Source organism: Xenia sp. Carnegie-2017, unplaced genomic scaffold (genome assembly GCF_021976095.1).
Source record: "Xenia sp. Carnegie-2017 unplaced genomic scaffold, XeniaSp_v1 HiC_scaffold_19, whole genome shotgun sequence".
Taxonomy (NCBI): Eukaryota; Metazoa; Cnidaria; class Anthozoa; order Malacalcyonacea; family Xeniidae; genus Xenia; species Xenia sp. Carnegie-2017.
The window spans coordinates 6,663,696-6,680,109 of record NW_025813481.1 but is presented as its reverse complement, the minus strand read 5'-3'; the positions used below and the strand labels follow the sequence as shown (position 1 = coordinate 6,680,109).

Genomic DNA, 16,414 nt, shown 5'->3' with positions numbered 1-16,414 from the left:
TTCCAAAGCAGACGACAAACAGATGGCAAATGATAGCATGAGTTATAATGAAATAAATATCAAACGAGACAGATTATTTTCATGTCATTGTCGCCTTAATGAATAAATTGAACACTGTACAATACAAGGTTGCAATAATGGTATAATGAAGTAATGTAGCTACATAATAATCTAAGCCAAAGTAAACATTAAATAATTTTATCATTTATATTAGTATAATTGATAGGTTCAGCAAACCTGAAACGCCAATTTTAAATGATTTGGTCACAGCATAGGTGTTTTAAAAACGTTCTAAGCGGATTAAAAATATAAATTAACTGAAACTCGATAATATTTACTGGAGTTTTTAGTTGTATAACACTGAAAACTTTTGCTATATTATATTACCCGTAGAAGCAGATTACGACTTAAATAGTGATATTTTCTGCAGGACAAACTTCAAACACCATTACCTTATGATAAAATAATTTTGTGCACAAAATATTATTTGATTAATTGTAAGGACAACGAAAGCAATCTGATCATAAATAATATTCTAAAATACAAACAAATACAAACTGAAAAAAAACCTACGTCGAGAGTGCTTTATATTATCGCTAAAATTGATCGCCCTAGAACTCACTTAGTGTGTTCCTCAGTCAATATATGAAGAGATTATGTTGGCATTTGCCAGATGGCTGAATTACGAAAGTCGTAAAAATGATAAAAAATACAGTCTAGATAGGAAAGGCAAGGATGAAACCATCCAAAAACCATCGTATTGCATAGCTATCAGTCAATATTTTCAGTTTGACGCACTTCGCTTTAAAAAAAAAGATTTACAAAAAATTGTTGATTAAAAGATTACTCCGTATGGACTTCATATAAAGATAAAAAATAATGCTCTTATCTTATAATGGATCATCTTCTCTGTAATCATCCTCTCTGTTCACATCAGATGAACAGATGCAATAATTTGGAAGAGGTTTGGCAGGAGGACCATCTGGATTGTCAGTTTCCGTGTAACGAGCACCATATATAACAAGTACAACTATGATAGCAATAAGACCAAGGACTCCAAGCATAATCGCCCACCAGTATTTTCTAGTTAGTTCTGCAATTCCTTAAAAGTCAAGTAATAAACACTGTCATTAAAATCATCAGTAGATATTAAGTTTGTCTTCAAATACATAACTTTGATTAACTATTTTACAGAGAAGTTAAGCAGATTTCTAACGAATTTATAAATCAACCAAAAAGTGAACGTTTCATTTTAGATTTAGCTTCTATTCAAGCAATATAAAGAAAAGACAAGCTATGCCAATATGCAAAGATTATTATTGAAGGCTAATAAGGAATAAATGAATGACTCGAGTCCCACGGTATCTGGAGGCATGAACCGAAAACGACATTTTTTGCTTTTGAAATTCGTCTTTTTTTTTGCACGAGTTCTTCGACCTCTTCTCATAAAATAAACTAAAACTTTCACAGAAACAATCTTTAATCACGCAACTCTTTCATTGATTGTTTCTTGTATCATGGGACGCACGATCTTCATGGTAAATTCACTGCATTCATTATCTCGAAGTGAATAATTGAGTCAAAGACTTCTGAAATTTCTCACAATGATACTAATAAGTCATTGAAGTCAAGCCATTTGTATCCTCTAAACTGAACACCATTGAAAACTTTTCACTAAAAACCAACAAACTTACCTTCAGCGGTAAAATATAAATTATACAGTTGAAGTAAAGGCCCTTCCAAGTCGACCTTTTGACAATATTGGAAGAAATCACAATAGCCTGTATTGTTTCCACAAGGATAGCCAATGCTGTAGTTGTATGGAGTAGAACGCTTCATCTAAAGAAACAAAGATCCACACAAAATTATCTGTATAATTATATTTTCAAAACTATCCTTTTAGAAACAACTTGATTAATTACCTCGTCTATTTTATACGCAGATTGACAAATATCGTCCTTAATACAACAAGCATGGCATTCCTCTTCCCTCTTTTTACATTCACAAGGTTTCAAACCATGGTTTACACATATTGATTTGCTACACATGCCTTTGTAACACAACATGGCACCGCCCTGACATTTCGTATCATCTTGACGATGAGATTGTGGTGGACAATCGTATCCTTGAACATTGCTGGCTTTTCGTTCTTCTGAACTAAGACATTTTGAGTCCTCTAAACAGTCACTTCCATACTCACAAATTTGTTCTTTGCTCGCAGTTTGACAAGTTACATTGCAACAAGGTCCTAAGAGAGAAGAATAAGAGGTTGCTTTTTTGTTGTATCATATTCATAGGATTAAGCTATGTTGTCTACCTTGGCTGGGACTGCATTGTTTTCCAGGATTTAGTTTGCAAGTCTGCCAGTTACAGCAACTGTTTGGTTCAAGCTGTTCACATTGACTTTTATGACCACAGTCACACTCCTCTCCCTTGTCAATAACACCATTTTGACAAAGGTCGCCTCTCTCAATCATTCTCTGATCATTTTCTAAACAAAGTCTTGGTATTCGCGTAGATTTATCAATAACTTTGCCTCTTTTGGCATTAACATTTTCCATTATTTGTGAAATGCTGCAAGGTGAGAAGCGATCGTTCCTTTTTCTATCTCCGCTTGTGGCTTTAGAATACATGATATAATTTCCATCCTCCCCTCCAGGTGAACATTCATCATTATCATGCTGCAAAATAATTGATCAAAAAACGTTAGTTTCAATGCAATGTAACTTTTTAATAATAATTACTGAAAGTGCTCAGTCAGCATTAAATGCACAATGCAAAGATGCCTTCAAGAAAGATTCAGCAAATGGTTGGTTTTGCTAAGAACAACGGGAATGAGATGCAAACAAGGAAATATGAGATAATGGGCTAAAGGAGACAATAACATATATAATACATTCAATGACAGGAGGAAGTTTAAAACCATATTCTTTACTTGCTAAATTCGGCAAAATTTTATGGTCACATACCTGAGCACCAAATGCATGACCAATTTCATGTGCAAAAGTTATTTCTGAAATTTTTGGTGGACTGGTTTTTCCTTGAAGTGTAAATGTCACAACTGCTGTATTGTAACTGTTCAAACCTCGCCGTGGATCACAAATACCTCCAGCTCTACCTTGTGGGTACCCTATCCAAGCCAGACCCAAAATACCACCAGCAAAATTACGATGTGTAAAGTACACTGCTTCACAAAACTTTGAGTAATCTTTCTCGGTCATAATTGACAAGAATGTCGAACTGTCGATATTTTCCCTTCTTAAACCAACTGGGGTTTGGCTTTCATTGTACACTTGAAGACGACCAACATGAAACAGTAAGCTATAGGGCAAGTATGTGGTACTTGTATTAAAGGCTTGTCCATAGATAATGTTCAAAGCCTGTACATGACGAAGCATTTCGCCTACAGCTAAAATAGATCCTTTGGCAAAGTTTAGGAAAGTATAATCAGCTTCCAATGATAATCGACATTTATTGTACTTAATGTCTCCTGTTGCTCTTCTGCTTCTTTTGAATTTCTCTGCAAATTCTGAAGAATCTTTATTTAATCCATTAACAGATGATGCAATTTTGGGCTCGGGAAACTTCACATCAAAATTAAGGTCTTCTTCCTTGTATATCACAGAATGAAAAGTGGTCGGATTTTTAAAATAGCGATTTCCACTTTCAATAACGTAAACGTCGTTTTTAGAGTGAATTTTGCCAATAAATACACCATCGTCACGGAGAAATCCGTGAACAATAGAATCTGGTTCGCTTACAATTTGTCCAAAAACAAGTGAACGTTTGTTAAAATTTATTCTTTTTCCTTGCCCATCGAGTATTTCTGCATCAGGAGCAATAGTTTGAATGTCAGACACAAGTGCCAGCTTGAATTTTCGCCCGTAAGCATTGAATTCCAAAAAACGAGTTCTGTCAAGTCTTTCTGTGTCCCTTCTGTATAATTTTTCCGTAAAAACATAATTCAACGTTTCATAGCGTTTTATAAAATCACCTAAACTATATTCCCCAGCAACACACACTTGTCTCGGCAACTGAACAAACGAAAGTAAGACGTAAAATAACACAAACATCTTATGGTAAAAACTGCGTCAATTTTATGGTAAAATTGATTTCAATTGCACAAACATGGCGATGCAGAAATTTAATTGCCATTATTTATGACGACCTTTTGAAATAATGACAAAACTGCATGTTTATCTTTCCGACGTATTGAAACTCTCGTCAGTCTCGTGGGTGTTTAAATATCGCCTGCACTCAGCGGCTTATAATTACATGAACTTGATATAGCATCCTGTCATTTGTTATATTTTATTTTTATATTTGACTCATGGCTATAAGTGTGTTGAAAATTAAAAATACTTGGAAAATAGGTATGATGCATGTAATCTAGAAATGATAAGCTTGGTGAACTAATCGTGGCTGTTTTTAAAAGTTAATAATAAAACACATGTGACATGTGCGAAGTTGATTATAATTTATAAATGTAATGAAGCTTTACTGAAATATTTCTTGTAGGAGTTTACCAATCTTTAGTGAAAATTTTGCCATTCCGCACATTTCCTATCCAACATCAACAACTATTGGGACAACCAACTGCTCTTACTCACCCACATTTAATGCAACCAAATGAAAGTAAGGAAGACTATGACACATTATGTGGCGATATTTTGAAATCATTACAAATTCATGATAAGACTACATATGTGTCTTAATCCACTACTTAGTCTAATGATGAGTTTGTAATTTGTTTGAAATGTCAATAAATTATTGTCTCCTCACTTTTATCTCAAAATAATAAATCGAATATGATGTTGGGTTTGTTTTGTTTTATACTATTACAAGAACAATATATTTTTGAAACTTTACAGTAACTCCAGGAATCACACTTAATGAATACAAAGAAAGGAGAAAAAACTTAGTAAAGTACGTGTACAGATATATTGTATAATAAATGCATGTCAAAAATTCAAATTTTATGTTCAATAGAGTAATGAAGAACACCCATTTTGGTAAATCTCATGACAAACATCTTCTCATTTTTTCATCAAACCCCACATATTTCATGGGACCAGATGTACCGTAAGTGTATATTTAACATGCAATTTAGAGGTTATCAGCATTGCAAACCACAGAATATTGCTTATGAGTATTTTAAATATTTTGCAGGTATCACTTTAGACAGAATTCAAATTTTTTGTACTTGACAGGATATCAAGAGCCCGATAGTGTGTTGATTATTGGTAAAAGAAAAAAAAGAAAAAATTGTTACTATGTTTGTTTCTTTAATAATATAATGTAATCATACTGGTGAACTTTTTAACAGAAATAGGAATGAATAATGTTTCTGGTGACGATTACAGGACAATATTTTTTACAAGACCAAGAGATAAAACCAGGTAAATTTCTTGTAGACACATATCCATATTGTGCAAAATTTGTTGTGTGTCATGGGTCAGTAAACAAAAGGACCTCATCGATATATCTTTAAGAGAAATATGGGATGGACCACGTAATGGATTGGAAGGAGCAACAGAGCATTTTGGATTTCAAGAAGTATTTGAACGTTTTGATAACTTAAATATTCAACATCTTGGCATTGACCAAACATCTTTATATTAAAGGCTTATCCAATTGATGAAATTTCACAAGTGATTCTTAAGAGGTAATATTATGTTATTGACAATATGTTTGAGCTATTTGTTTCATTATGAAGATAGAGTAGTTTTTTATTTAGGTTTAGTGATAAAGATTGTCACATCTGGTACGATCACATGCAACCATCTCATCTCCACATTAATAAAGACATAATGGATGTTCTTTTGAACTCTTCAGAATTTCATTTAAAGAGTATGATGTCAATAATTGTTTCTCTGAAGAGAAGCTTAAAGACATAGGAATATGATTTTATTTTTATACTTACAGAATTACATGCTGTTGGACACATTGTGGAATCCTTACGTGTAGTGAAGTCACCAGCTGAAATATCAATAATGAAGAAATGTGCCAACATCACTGCTCATGGTTTCATGAAGGTGGAAACGGAGCAAATTAAGAGAGGCATTAATTGAAGACTACTTTACCAAAATTATAGCAAGAATTATGACTTCCATTCTTTAGACCATGTCGCATACAAAGCCTGACGTACAGGAATCACAGCTACAAAATGTGATGGAATATGAATGTAAGAAACTTGGTGCAAATCGATTGTCCTTTCCTCCAGTAGTGGCAGGTGGACAAATGGCCAATACTCTACATTATGTCAATAATGATCAATTATTAAGGTGATACTGCTTTCTTAGTTAGCTTACCAGGTGAAGAAATATGTTTATACTGATTGTTTTTCCAAAGGAATGGAGATCTTCTATTGGTTGACAGTGGTTGTGAATTGAATGGATATAGCAGTGATGTAACTAGAGTGTGGCCAGTGGACGGAAGTTATACCAAACCACAGAAAGAATTGTATGATATCTTATTAAACATACAAAAAAATTGTATTAAGGTAAATACCTCTGGTATTTGAGTATATGATATTTTAGCCCTCTGAAGGGTGTCATTCACTTTTCTTGAAGTTATGTAAAGTTGGTACATCAATAGATAAACTATATCAAACCATGATTGGAATGATGATACACAAATTTGAAGGTAACAACAAATTAAATCGAAAAGTTATGTTACAAATATCCCTTAAAATTGACCAAACTTTCAAATAATTTCCCAGCCATAAAACTTATTCCCAAGGACTTACCGCAACATCATAAACATCAAGTAAGTTGAAACACAAATAATGCCACGTGTTTTTTTGTCACTTTCTCATGTTGATTTTATTTATAGCTAGTTCGACAACTGTGTCCACATAATATTGGACATTATCTTGGAATGGATGTTCATGATGTATGTTCAATGAGTAAAAACCTCCCACTTGATGAAGGTATGGTGATAACAATTGAACCTGGAGTGTACGTAAGAAATGACATGGATGTACCAACAAGGTAAGGTATTGTTTACCTAGGTAGTACATAAATACTTGCTTGTGCTATGATGATTTGAATTATTTAAGGTACAAAGGAATTGGAATTCGAATTGAAGATGATATTTTAATCACAAAAGAAGGACCTGAAGTGTTAACATCGCTTTGTCCAAAGGAAACTGATGAGATTGAGAGTTATATTGGAATGGCAAGAAAAAAGTGTTAAGGATTGCAAGATATTAAAAAAAGACTTGTAGTTCAAGGAGAAAATTTAGCAAAGGTAGAAAACACACTATTGATTACTCAGTAAGTGAACCCCCAAGAATTTGTTCTTCCATACACATAATACACACGGACCATAACTAGACCTATGTTCTCAGGCAACATACACCTCTCATCACCAATATAGAACAAACTTTAAAGCACATGCTAAGTATGTTCCTGAAAAAGAACTTCAACTCCAAAGCATAGCTTTAGAATTTTAACCAAGCGTGAATCAAAAACCGATAGTATCACACAGTGGTACCTTGACAACTCCTACACCTCCACCAAGTCGTCTGTAGTTCATACCACCATACATTTTCCATTGACTATTACAGTCTAATACTTCAATAGTCTTAAGATATGTAGTACCATCAAAACCTCCAACAGCTAACAATTGCCCATTTACTACAGCCAAACCAACACCACTTCTTCTTGAATTCATGGCAACAACAGGGCACCAATGACCTATATCAGGATCAAAACATTCCGCACTGCTGAGCTCTGTTGAATCATCACGACCACCAACTGAAAATAATTGTTAAATAAAGGATTTCATGAAACAATGTAATATTTTGAAGTTTCTAAAGCTATGCCAAACTTTGTAGTTTACAAATACTTCCCTTACCCGCAAATAATTTATTTTGAAATGCAGACACACCAAGATGTTTTCTACGCGTGCTCATGCTTGGCATTGCTTTCCATTGGTTTGCAATAGGGTCATATCGCTCAACAGTATTTAATGGAGATGTACCATCTGAGCCACCTACTGCATAAAGATAACCATTTAGGACAGCAACAGCTACCCCAAGACGTCTTGTACTCATTGGAGCAACTTTTGACCAACGATTGTCCTTAGGATCATACCTCTCAACAATATTAAGGCATGATACTCCATCTTGACCACCAACTGCAAACATGTGCCTATACAGAAACCAATAAGACATAATGGTTCTTTTAGTAAGTTCCCTAGTTATAAATGTAAGAACTTACCCATTTAGGACAGCAACACCGACACTAGTCCGACATGTGCTTGTGGGAGCAACCTCTGAACTCCATTGGTTAGTTTTTGGATCATAACGTTCAACACTATTTAGATAACTACTACCGTCATGACCACCAACAGCATATAATAAGTTATCCAATACAGCAACTCCAACACCACAACGTCGTTTAGTCATTGGTGAAACAAGACGCCATTCCCCATTTTGAGGGTCATATCGTTCAACACTGTTGATTGCATCACCACTGCACCATCCACCTACAGCAAATAGAACCTCGGTGCATTTTGTTGGCCTTCTTGGTCGGGTTCGTGGGCCTTGCATTAGCAGTCTTTGTTCAGGTAGAAGGAGATAATTTTTAGCTTCATCTACGAGATCTCTACATGCTTCATCACTCTTGATCAACATGTCTGTACTTACAACTCCTACCAAGAACTTTGGTCCAAGCAGTGGAAGTCGAACATGTTGAAGGACTGAAGACAAATGATGTCGACGTTCTGATACATTATGCTTAACCCATGCTATAACTGCTTTGAAAACAAGCTCTTCAGATGAGACATTAAGTTCGTCGCTTGAAAGAATATCAAGTAGCTGACCATATGGCAGCAATAGAAATTCCTCACTTTCTGCAACTTCTTGAAAGTTGTGCTGCGTAAAAGTGTCGGCAAAACATAAAAGTTCTCTACAGGAATGGGTATCGGCAAAAGCTCTGATACCTAAACAATTGCTGGGATCTAGTTGCTTTTTTAAAAATTCACAACAAATCTCCTGTATTTCAGTAAGCTGAAGTAAACACGCTACTGGTAGAAGAGTTTGTACATTTGATTCTTTGACGGAAATTGAACCTGTGTACGCAAAGTTTACCAACAATTCCATTGCATTTTCATCGATGTCTCTTATTGGTATCTCTACTTGTCGGCTTTCTACCAATTTTCCGGTGAACATTGCTTTAAAATATGGACTGCAAGAAGCTAAAATTACTCTATGAGCATATAAAACACGAGAACCAACTTTCAACACAACGTCACAAAGCTCTTTATTTTGTCGAAGTCCATCTAGAGCTTCTAAAACGTGTTTCGGATGACGGTCAGAAATATGATGAAGAATTGGTCTATTAGAATTATTTCTTTTATTGACTCCAATTGCTAATGATACAGGACCATCGCTAACGTAACCATCCATTGAAGTCGATAATCACGAGATAAAAATGGGAAAAAACGTTCATAGACTGTCAATGACAACACAAAAATTCAGGAAAAATCTGATGAAAACGACGTAACCATAGACGACATGAAAAAGAGGCATCTCATCAACTGATCTCTATATTTTGATATACTATTAACATATTAACATGCACGCCATTTATGTTAAATTTCGGTCTTATGCGCGATTTCGAATTATATACTACACTCATTGATCTTACTTATGACAATGCATATTTTACGTAAATTCATCTAAATATTGAAGCTTTATGAATACTTTCCTTAATGATTCATATAGTTCATCTTTTTTCCTCAATATGAGTTCCACAGAAGCAGTATCTTTGTGTGTCATTAGCCATATATTCTTTTCATCACAAAATTTGTTGCCTGTCACCTAATTATGCATTTTTTACAAAAAAAAAATAATCAAAATTAAAATTTTCAAAGTGATGGTATAAATTTGTAATAACAGTTTTAAAATGGCACACACTTTATCTTCTTTATTTAAACGTCCAAGATTCTTCTCAGGATCAGTCAATAAGCCTTTAATATTTTTTATTGCCTTTCGCAAAGATGCAATTGCCTCTAAAGACATGGAAAAGATAAAAATGACAATGTAAAAAAGCTACCGACAGAAAGATACTGACATACTCAATGTGAACTAGGCAATGTAAACTAGATATTTCTAACTTACCAGCCCGTTTCAAAAATTCTACACAGTCCTTCTTTTCATATCTTGCAGCCACATCACGTGCAAACTCACCATTAGCATTCCTCATCAATAGATCAGTTCCACAATTTGCAAGAATCTTAACACAGTTGAGGTGGCCCCATGACGCAGCATGATGTAATGCTGTATAACCTAAACAATAAAAATTTATTTAAAACCACCTTGTGTAGTAGTGCCACAAGTGCTGTGTGTAGTCCAGAGATCCCACAATAAGGAAAATTGCTATCATTGCTTGACCCCATATCACACATGCGGTACTCTTCAAAGAAACATTTTACAAAATTATGAAAAAATTTTCTTTGGAAAACCTCTTGTTGAGTGGGAATTAGGATTCGCTCCATTCTCTATCAAATATTTCAAAGTCTCCTCTCTGCCCAACATTGCAGCATAATCTAACGGTGTCTTCCCTCTTTCATCTCGCTTATTTAAAAATATTTCAAGACTTGCCACTTGATCCACTGACTCTTCAAAATATTCTCTTATTCTATCCGTATTTCCACTGCAAACTAATTCAATAAAAATAGACATTTCTGCTTCGAACAAACAGCTTGTTGTTTACACGTTGTCATGTGTGATATCGATGGGCCTACCGATATTCAATCCCCGTAATTCGTAAATGAATAAACTAATTTAAAACTATCTTCTGTAAATCTGTTTAGGCCAATGTTTTAAAAGTAGGAAAACAAAGTTCTCGTTTAATGTCCTTGTTGAAAGAAGAAAAACAGGCAAAAAGAACGATAAAAGATGGTCCAATAATGTACTATTTACTTGTATATTTTTGCTGACCTAAAACACCTGCAACTCCGCCCGCATATCAGTTTTAAGGCCCACAATTCCTCATGGTCATTCTTTCTTCATTCCGCCATCATGGTAAGGGTCACCAATATGCTTCTTTATAATGAGTAATCCTTAAATTTAACAAGAATCATAGCATATACTTTTAATTCTGTCACATAGCATTTGAAAAAGTATATTCTTCTGTCAAAGCAACGTATTTTATTACTGTACAACAAAGCGGAAAATGGAAACAGTCTTACAAACAATGACTATTATTTACACGGTTTCACTCTGCTTGTTTCAGGCTCTCGTCGTCCCCGAGAAGTTCCAGCATATTTTGCGTTTGTTGAATACTAACATAGATGGTAAAGAAAAATGTTTGTTTGCCTTCACTGCGATTAAGGTAAAAATGGTTATGGAAATGTTTAATGCAAGCAGTGAACTCACTATGTTAAACATGGATCTCCAATTGATAATTATTGTATAGGGTGTTGGACGTCGTTATGCCACCCTCGTTTGCCGCAAAGCTGATGTTGACTTAAACAAACGTGCTGGTGAATTGACTGAGGATGAGGTTGAACGAATTTCAACAATCCTACAGAATCCTCGACAGTACAAGATCCCTGATTGGTTCCTGAACAGAAAGAAGGATATTAAAGATGGCAAATATAGTCAGGTGTGAAAAGCTGAGTTTTTATTTTATAGTGTAAGCAAGAAACTTGATAACATCCCCCAATTTAAAGAATGTGTGTTAAACCAAGATGCATTGCAGGCTTTATGTTTACATCATTACTTTTAAGCTGGCTGCACACTGAGTTCATGAAAAAAATAAGGCAATAATTTATATGAAAAAAAATTGCAAAAAAAAACATTGAATAAAAACTCAATTTTACAATAAATATCATCTTTGTCTTAGCTGCATAGACTACAATGACAAAATCTGCCATTTTGTCGACCCAGAAGATGGCCATCATGCTGTGATTGACATGCAGTACATCATGGTTGACACATTCTTTAATTAATTTTTTGTGAACCATTTTCCTTTGATAACTATAACATTTAACTGTCAAATTTATTTCATCATCTCAGGCAGTTTCCAATAACCTGGATAATAAACTTCGTGAGGATTTGGAAAGGTTAAAAAAGATCCGTGCTCATCGAGGTCTTCGTCACTACTGGGGGTATGACTATTTATTCATTGAAGCTGTCAAAATGTCAAATTGAAAGTTAATATTTGTTGATATTTAGTCTCCGAGTCCGAGGTCAACACACCAAGACAACTGGTCGCAAAGGTAGAACAGTTGGCGTTGCCAAGAAGAAGGGTTAAAATTAATGTTTAAATCTATGGAATAAAATTAATATTTAAACCCCACACTTGTTCTGTCTTTAGCTGTTTTAGAGTTCAATTTGCAAAGTATTGCCTTGTGTTGAGTGATAAGTGCATTTTGGAATAAAAACCACTTGAGCTATGAACAATTCTCCACCTTTTACTGTCCTTGCAATTACAATTAGAAGATAAATGAAGTCAGGTTGTCGTTGTCTTCCTAAATCTATCCAATACGTGGTTCTTTTTATTTATATGCTTATCTTTGGTTTCTTTGTATGTTTCATTTTTCTTTGCTTTTTTTTCTCGTATTAGTTCTTTCACTTTGTCCTAAAAACAAACCAAATGTATTAATAAAGCGAAACTAACCAGCAACCTAAATAATGTGAACTAAACCCTTTTATCCTCTGATAACACTCGTTTCTTTCGTTTGAACTGTTTGGCTGATGAACTGCGGCCTTTAGTTTTATGTTTTGGGACAAAAGAATCTTCCTATATTTTACAAATGAAAGGTGTCAAGTTTTAGCAATAAGATGTGTAAAGAGTTGTCATGAACCAATAAAAGAAAGAAGTTGTGACAATGATTACTGCATACAGGTTTATTTTCATTAGTATCATCCATTATGATGTTCTTATCAACATCCATTTCATTGATTTTACTTGGATTCAAGCTGATGAGATCGGGTTGGATCTAAAATGAAACAGTGAAGCTGCAAACAGGTGAAATAAAGAGAGGAAAGAAATGAACTTTTTAGAAAACCTTATCAAGCAATGCTTTGACTTCAAACTCTTGTCGTTGCTTCTTGTTATGATATGGGTTTGATTCCAATGCATCAAAGTTTGGTTCACCAGCCCCTTGAAAGTTTGATGAGTAAAAATGTCACATCACTCAGTACAAAACAAGTATTTCAACACCAGTTTACCTGGAATAAGAAGACTTGTGAAACCTCTACTATGTCCAACACCTAAAACGTCTTCAAAAGGGCAAAACTCTACATCCCTGACTGTTTCCCCACCAAAAAGAGAAGTCATGTAAGGTGTTTTTTGTTTCACACGAAATGCATCCTTCCATATCTAAATGTTATAAATTAAATATTTCTTTAGATGCCTCAAATTTTAAAACATGCAGAACTTTGTTTGGATGAAAGCCAACCTGTACATGAGGTCCACACCCAGTAGCCAAAAGACCACGTTGACTGATTGCCAAGGTAGATGCTGGTCTCACAGTGCGGTAAGCCTGTAGTTGCTTATATGTTCTTATGTCCCAAACTTTTATCTGTGCATCAAGACCTGATGTAGCTAGGTACCTAAGACAGAAATAGCTCTAAGGAAAATTTCATTACTTAAAGAAAATGTAAATTATCTAAAATACCATCCTCCTTGATCAATAGCTATTGCTTTAACAGGCCCACGATGACATAGCATCTTCACAAGTGGTTCTTTCATATTGGGACTCCAAAAGGTAACAGTTCCTATTATGTATTTTGTAAAGCATATAAATGCAAATAAGAATTCTTAAACATCGCAAGATGTATTCAGAACGATGCAATAAAATACCTCTACAATGTCCAAGATGAACAATAGCATTGTAAAAATTTTGGGCCATGCAATCACAAGGTCCTAGTTTAGTGCGAATTTTGGATACCAGTTTCCCTGTTGATACATCTTGATATTTGAGAAAGCCTTTTTGATCCTAAAAAATATACAACATTGCACGGGAATAAGTGAATATTTCCTTAAAAATAAAAATGACTCTTACATACAATTGTAGTTAAAAGAAAGTGATAAGGTAGGAAATCCAATCGATTCACATATTCATGGTCTTTAAGACAATGCAACTCCAGTCCAGTATTATCATAAATAAATACATTCTTCTTTTGTGCAACCGCAAACATTGTTTCCACATGAAGCCATCTTTAAAGGTAAAATTTTTGTTTGAATCATGGTTGGTAATCCTTGAAGTTTTGATGTTATTAATACATCACCTGACATCACGAACAGTTTCTTGAACATGAAATTCACACTTAAGTTTCTTATTCTTCCAGTCAAAAGCAGTAAGATGGCCTTTTTGTCCTCCAAGTAACAGATATCTGATTGGGAATAAACATAGCTAACTATTTTTTCTCGCACGAAAGCTAATCAAAGATGAAGTAATTTAATACCTTCCGTCTCTAGTGTAGTTGATATTATATGGTGCAAAGGTTTCTAAATTAAGCTCAAAATGCTACAACATAATAAGAAGTAATTCATTTATAGAATAACACACTTAAAAATGATGAACTACAATATATCAATTTAATTAATTAATCTCAAAATTCTCATACCTTATTGGCAGTTGAAATATCCACTGTTTTGACAATATCAGATTGCTTGAAATGATAAGTCTTCTCACATCCTTCTGCCTCCAAGTATCTAACCAAAAACCAAACAATATAAGAAAATTGACGATATAGTAAGACCAATCAACCATTTGACTTACCCAGGTTCTTCAAGAAGAAGTAACTCTGATCTGAAAGCCTGAAGGGCAGCTTCTCCACAATTTGTATCATTTTTTGACAGACTTCTTCTTAGCTTTTTATTTTTTACATGCTATACACCAAATAAAAACACAAGCTCAAAGTAATGATTCAATTTCAATTAAATTTTCGTATACCTTGAAAGAACAATTCAATAAAATAAGAGAATTTCACCTTAATTTTCAGCTTTGAACCGCGTAAATATTTCTTGAGAGCATCGTCATCAATTAAATCACTGTTAGAGGTATCCTTAAAGAATAAATCAATGAACGCACACTTTCTAATGAAATCTTAGACACAATTAAAGTTAAAGTTGCTCATTGCACTGCCAAACCACGTGAACTTTTTAGCTTTTCTGGTTGTTGACAAATGACAAATTATTTTTCGCTTTCGTCAAACGTAAAAAACTTCAAATGGCAAATAAAAAAGAAAATTCTTGCACTACCGATGGAAACTTGCAAACAATAGAATAACATTTTGTAATAAAACTTTCATACTCACATCTTCCGCCATATTGAATTAGTGCACCATGTGAATTCAATGTGTCAAAAATATGATTGCATGTGATTGCAGTGTATAAATGCCATTGATTAACATACAATGCGTGCCACTTTACCATTGAGATCGACAATATCATCAGAACTATCAGTATTGCCGGTTTGCAAAGGTCCGGTTTTCTCATCTTTACTTAGAGAATTTAAGCACGTCAATTGGCAAAATGCTCTAGAAACAGTCAATAACTTTTCAATGATAAGTTTTGCAAATTGTACTCAAAAAAATCTTCATTGCTGTCTGAAATGGCCATCATTTGAACTTGTTCAATTAAAGAGCCTGTAGCCATCAACAGTTAACATTTTTTCAAGGTTTTCACCTTTGAATTTATTTATTCTTAAGTGAAAGTTATTGCCTGAACTCCACTCTACTCAAAGATTTTTTAGGAGGTTTTAATGACAAATTATTTGGGTTTTTATTCAGTCGGGCTGGCATAATTTGTGCCCAGTGTTCTTATTTTCACGCGGTTAAAAAAAAGGCGCCAACTTAATTGAAAGTCCAACGTCCAACATGAACCAACATTTTCATATTTTTTCAAATATCTTCAAAATTTTTGTTCAAAAGACCATTTTTTACGAACAAAAATAAGCCCCCCAAAAAAGAAATACCCTGCTGGGCCCTCATTTTCCCACACTGTAACTTTTCACCTAGAATTTCATCATATTTTTGCCGTTGAAACGAGAAAGATGTCAGTCGCGCAATTTTGTTGCTGAAAATATATCGATTCACAAATACATGTTGAAAGTAAAGATATTCAACAAACTTTCACTTCGAAACATTCCAAGTACAAGCAGCAGGATACACATTAATATAAAATTTAAAAAGACATTTAAACATACAAACTTGTCGTGTCCTCTTGCGAAATAAATACACCGCCAAAGATACACATTTAAACGCCGAATTGCACAAAAATAATCGACGCGAAGATTTACAAATACAACAATACGTAACTATTCATCAAACATGGCTTTTGTCATCGAATTTATCGATATTTGAAGTTCGTTTTTAAAGAATTAAACAAAAGTTTCACAAACCTACCTTTCACATTCGGACTCTTGTGGGAGCATCTAGCTGTAGTTGG

At 34.2% G+C, this 16,414-nt stretch overlaps 6 protein-coding genes and 1 long non-coding RNA gene across 8 annotated transcripts; 2 read left to right on the top strand and 5 right to left on the bottom strand.

Moving 5' to 3' along the window:
* Window positions 1-122: 122 nt before the first annotated feature.
* On the bottom strand, window positions 123-4,073 carry LOC124439126 (disintegrin and metalloproteinase domain-containing protein 10-like). The gene is made up of 5 exons (XM_046989349.1): window positions 2,970-4,073; window positions 2,318-2,681; window positions 1,923-2,248; window positions 1,695-1,839; window positions 123-1,102 (listed from the first exon to the last, which is right to left on the bottom strand). The coding sequence occupies exons 1-5, from the start codon at window positions 4,071-4,073 to the stop codon at window positions 891-893; spliced, it is 2,151 nt and encodes a 716-aa protein (XP_046845305.1). The 3' UTR covers window positions 123-890.
* A 145-nt stretch (window positions 4,074-4,218) lies between these two features.
* LOC124439132 (xaa-Pro aminopeptidase 3-like) lies at window positions 4,219-7,802 on the top strand. Of its 2 annotated transcripts, XR_006946285.1 has the most exons (17): window positions 4,219-4,373; window positions 4,519-4,635; window positions 4,872-4,926; window positions 4,990-5,082; window positions 5,170-5,243; window positions 5,327-5,399; window positions 5,493-5,556; window positions 5,625-5,665; window positions 5,738-5,850; window positions 5,926-6,035; window positions 6,121-6,284; window positions 6,352-6,502; window positions 6,573-6,645; window positions 6,722-6,768; window positions 6,835-6,992; window positions 7,061-7,250; window positions 7,646-7,802. XR_006946285.1 is itself a non-coding variant. In XM_046989358.1 (16 exons), exons 1-16 carry the CDS (start codon window positions 4,331-4,333, stop codon window positions 7,194-7,196), a joined length of 1,512 nt encoding a protein of 503 aa, XP_046845314.1. In that variant the 5' UTR covers window positions 4,219-4,330; the 3' UTR covers window positions 7,197-7,802. The 2 variants fall into 2 exon arrangements, 1 of the variants encoding a protein (XP_046845314.1); XM_046989358.1 differs by having other exon boundaries at window positions 7,061-7,802.
* Window positions 5,277-6,159, bottom strand: LOC124439136. Its single transcript, XR_006946287.1, has 2 exons — window positions 6,084-6,159; window positions 5,277-5,979 (listed from the first exon to the last, which is right to left on the bottom strand). It is a non-coding gene; the product is annotated as an uncharacterized LOC124439136 (long non-coding RNA).
* LOC124439130 (kelch-like protein 20) lies at window positions 6,798-9,480 on the bottom strand. Its single transcript, XM_046989355.1, has 3 exons — window positions 8,225-9,480; window positions 7,860-8,155; window positions 6,798-7,759 (listed from the first exon to the last, which is right to left on the bottom strand). The coding sequence occupies exons 1-3, from the start codon at window positions 9,412-9,414 to the stop codon at window positions 7,467-7,469; spliced, it is 1,779 nt and encodes a 592-aa protein (XP_046845311.1). The 5' UTR covers window positions 9,415-9,480; the 3' UTR covers window positions 6,798-7,466.
* Window positions 9,481-9,538: 58 nt separating this feature from the next.
* On the bottom strand, window positions 9,539-10,743 carry LOC124439133 (ankyrin repeat domain-containing protein 45-like). Its single transcript, XM_046989359.1, has 4 exons — window positions 10,473-10,743; window positions 10,129-10,296; window positions 9,925-10,019; window positions 9,539-9,828 (listed from the first exon to the last, which is right to left on the bottom strand). The coding sequence occupies exons 1-4, from the start codon at window positions 10,690-10,692 to the stop codon at window positions 9,673-9,675; spliced, it is 639 nt and encodes a 212-aa protein (XP_046845315.1). The 5' UTR covers window positions 10,693-10,743; the 3' UTR covers window positions 9,539-9,672.
* Window positions 10,744-11,015: 272 nt separating this feature from the next.
* On the top strand, window positions 11,016-12,313 carry LOC124439134 (40S ribosomal protein S18). Its single transcript, XM_046989360.1, has 5 exons — window positions 11,016-11,034; window positions 11,246-11,344; window positions 11,429-11,617; window positions 12,031-12,122; window positions 12,190-12,313. Exons 1-5 carry the CDS (start codon window positions 11,032-11,034, stop codon window positions 12,266-12,268), a joined length of 462 nt encoding a protein of 153 aa, XP_046845316.1. The 5' UTR covers window positions 11,016-11,031; the 3' UTR covers window positions 12,269-12,313.
* Window positions 12,314-12,408: 95 nt separating this feature from the next.
* On the bottom strand, window positions 12,409-15,360 carry LOC124439131 (probable U3 small nucleolar RNA-associated protein 7). The gene is made up of 15 exons (XM_046989357.1): window positions 15,283-15,360; window positions 14,956-15,030; window positions 14,745-14,854; window positions 14,590-14,677; window positions 14,428-14,489; window positions 14,251-14,355; window positions 14,029-14,179; window positions 13,823-13,958; window positions 13,638-13,737; window positions 13,419-13,572; window positions 13,189-13,339; window positions 13,026-13,120; window positions 12,861-12,956; window positions 12,662-12,757; window positions 12,409-12,595 (listed from the first exon to the last, which is right to left on the bottom strand). Exons 1-15 carry the CDS (start codon window positions 15,292-15,294, stop codon window positions 12,467-12,469), a joined length of 1,560 nt encoding a protein of 519 aa, XP_046845313.1. The 5' UTR covers window positions 15,295-15,360; the 3' UTR covers window positions 12,409-12,466.
* Window positions 15,361-16,414: the final 1,054 nt, after the last annotated feature.

Coding starts and splice junctions, on each gene's coding strand:
- LOC124439133 (XM_046989359.1), bottom strand. CDS start 10,692: ATGTCTATTTTTATTGAATTAGTTTGCAGTGGAAATACGGATAGAATA. Junction 10,297..10,472: donor TAATTCCCACTCAACAAGAG/GTTTTCCAAAGA, acceptor TTTATTGTTTAG/GTTATACAGCATTACATCAT. Junction 9,829..9,924: donor GTTTAAATAAAGAAGATAAA/GTGTGTGCCATT, acceptor ATGCATAATTAG/GTGACAGGCAACAAATTTTG.
- LOC124439131 (XM_046989357.1), bottom strand. Junction 13,959..14,028: donor ACTTTCTTTTAACTACAATT/GTATGTAAGAGT, acceptor TATATTTTTTAG/GATCAAAAAGGCTTTCTCAA. Junction 12,596..12,661: donor TGTTATCAGAGGATAAAAGG/GTTTAGTTCACA, acceptor GTTTGTTTTTAG/GACAAAGTGAAAGAACTAAT.
- LOC124439134 (XM_046989360.1), top strand. Junction 11,345..11,428: donor TTGCCTTCACTGCGATTAAG/GTAAAAATGGTT, acceptor ATTATTGTATAG/GGTGTTGGACGTCGTTATGC. Junction 11,618..12,030: donor AAGATGGCAAATATAGTCAG/GTGTGAAAAGCT, acceptor TCATCATCTCAG/GCAGTTTCCAATAACCTGGA.
- LOC124439132 (XM_046989358.1), top strand. CDS start 4,331: ATGGCTATAAGTGTGTTGAAAATTAAAAATACTTGGAAAATAG. Junction 5,557..5,624: donor AGCATTTTGGATTTCAAGAA/GTATTTGAACGT, acceptor TTTATATTAAAG/GCTTATCCAATTGATGAAAT. Junction 6,503..6,572: donor TACAAAAAAATTGTATTAAG/GTAAATACCTCT, acceptor CTTTTCTTGAAG/TTATGTAAAGTTGGTACATC.
- LOC124439126 (XM_046989349.1), bottom strand. CDS start 4,073: ATGTTTGTGTTATTTTACGTCTTACTTTCGTTTGTTCAGTTGCCGAGA. Junction 2,682..2,969: donor GTCATGCATTTGGTGCTCAG/GTATGTGACCAT, acceptor ATTATTTTGCAG/CATGATAATGATGAATGTTC. Junction 2,249..2,317: donor ACAATGCAGTCCCAGCCAAG/GTAGACAACATA, acceptor CTTCTCTCTTAG/GACCTTGTTGCAATGTAACT.
- LOC124439130 (XM_046989355.1), bottom strand. CDS start 9,414: ATGGATGGTTACGTTAGCGATGGTCCTGTATCATTAGCAATTGGAGTC. Junction 8,156..8,224: donor GGTGTTGCTGTCCTAAATGG/GTAAGTTCTTAC, acceptor GTTTCTGTATAG/GCACATGTTTGCAGTTGGTG. Junction 7,760..7,859: donor TCAAAATAAATTATTTGCGG/GTAAGGGAAGTA, acceptor AATTATTTTCAG/TTGGTGGTCGTGATGATTCA.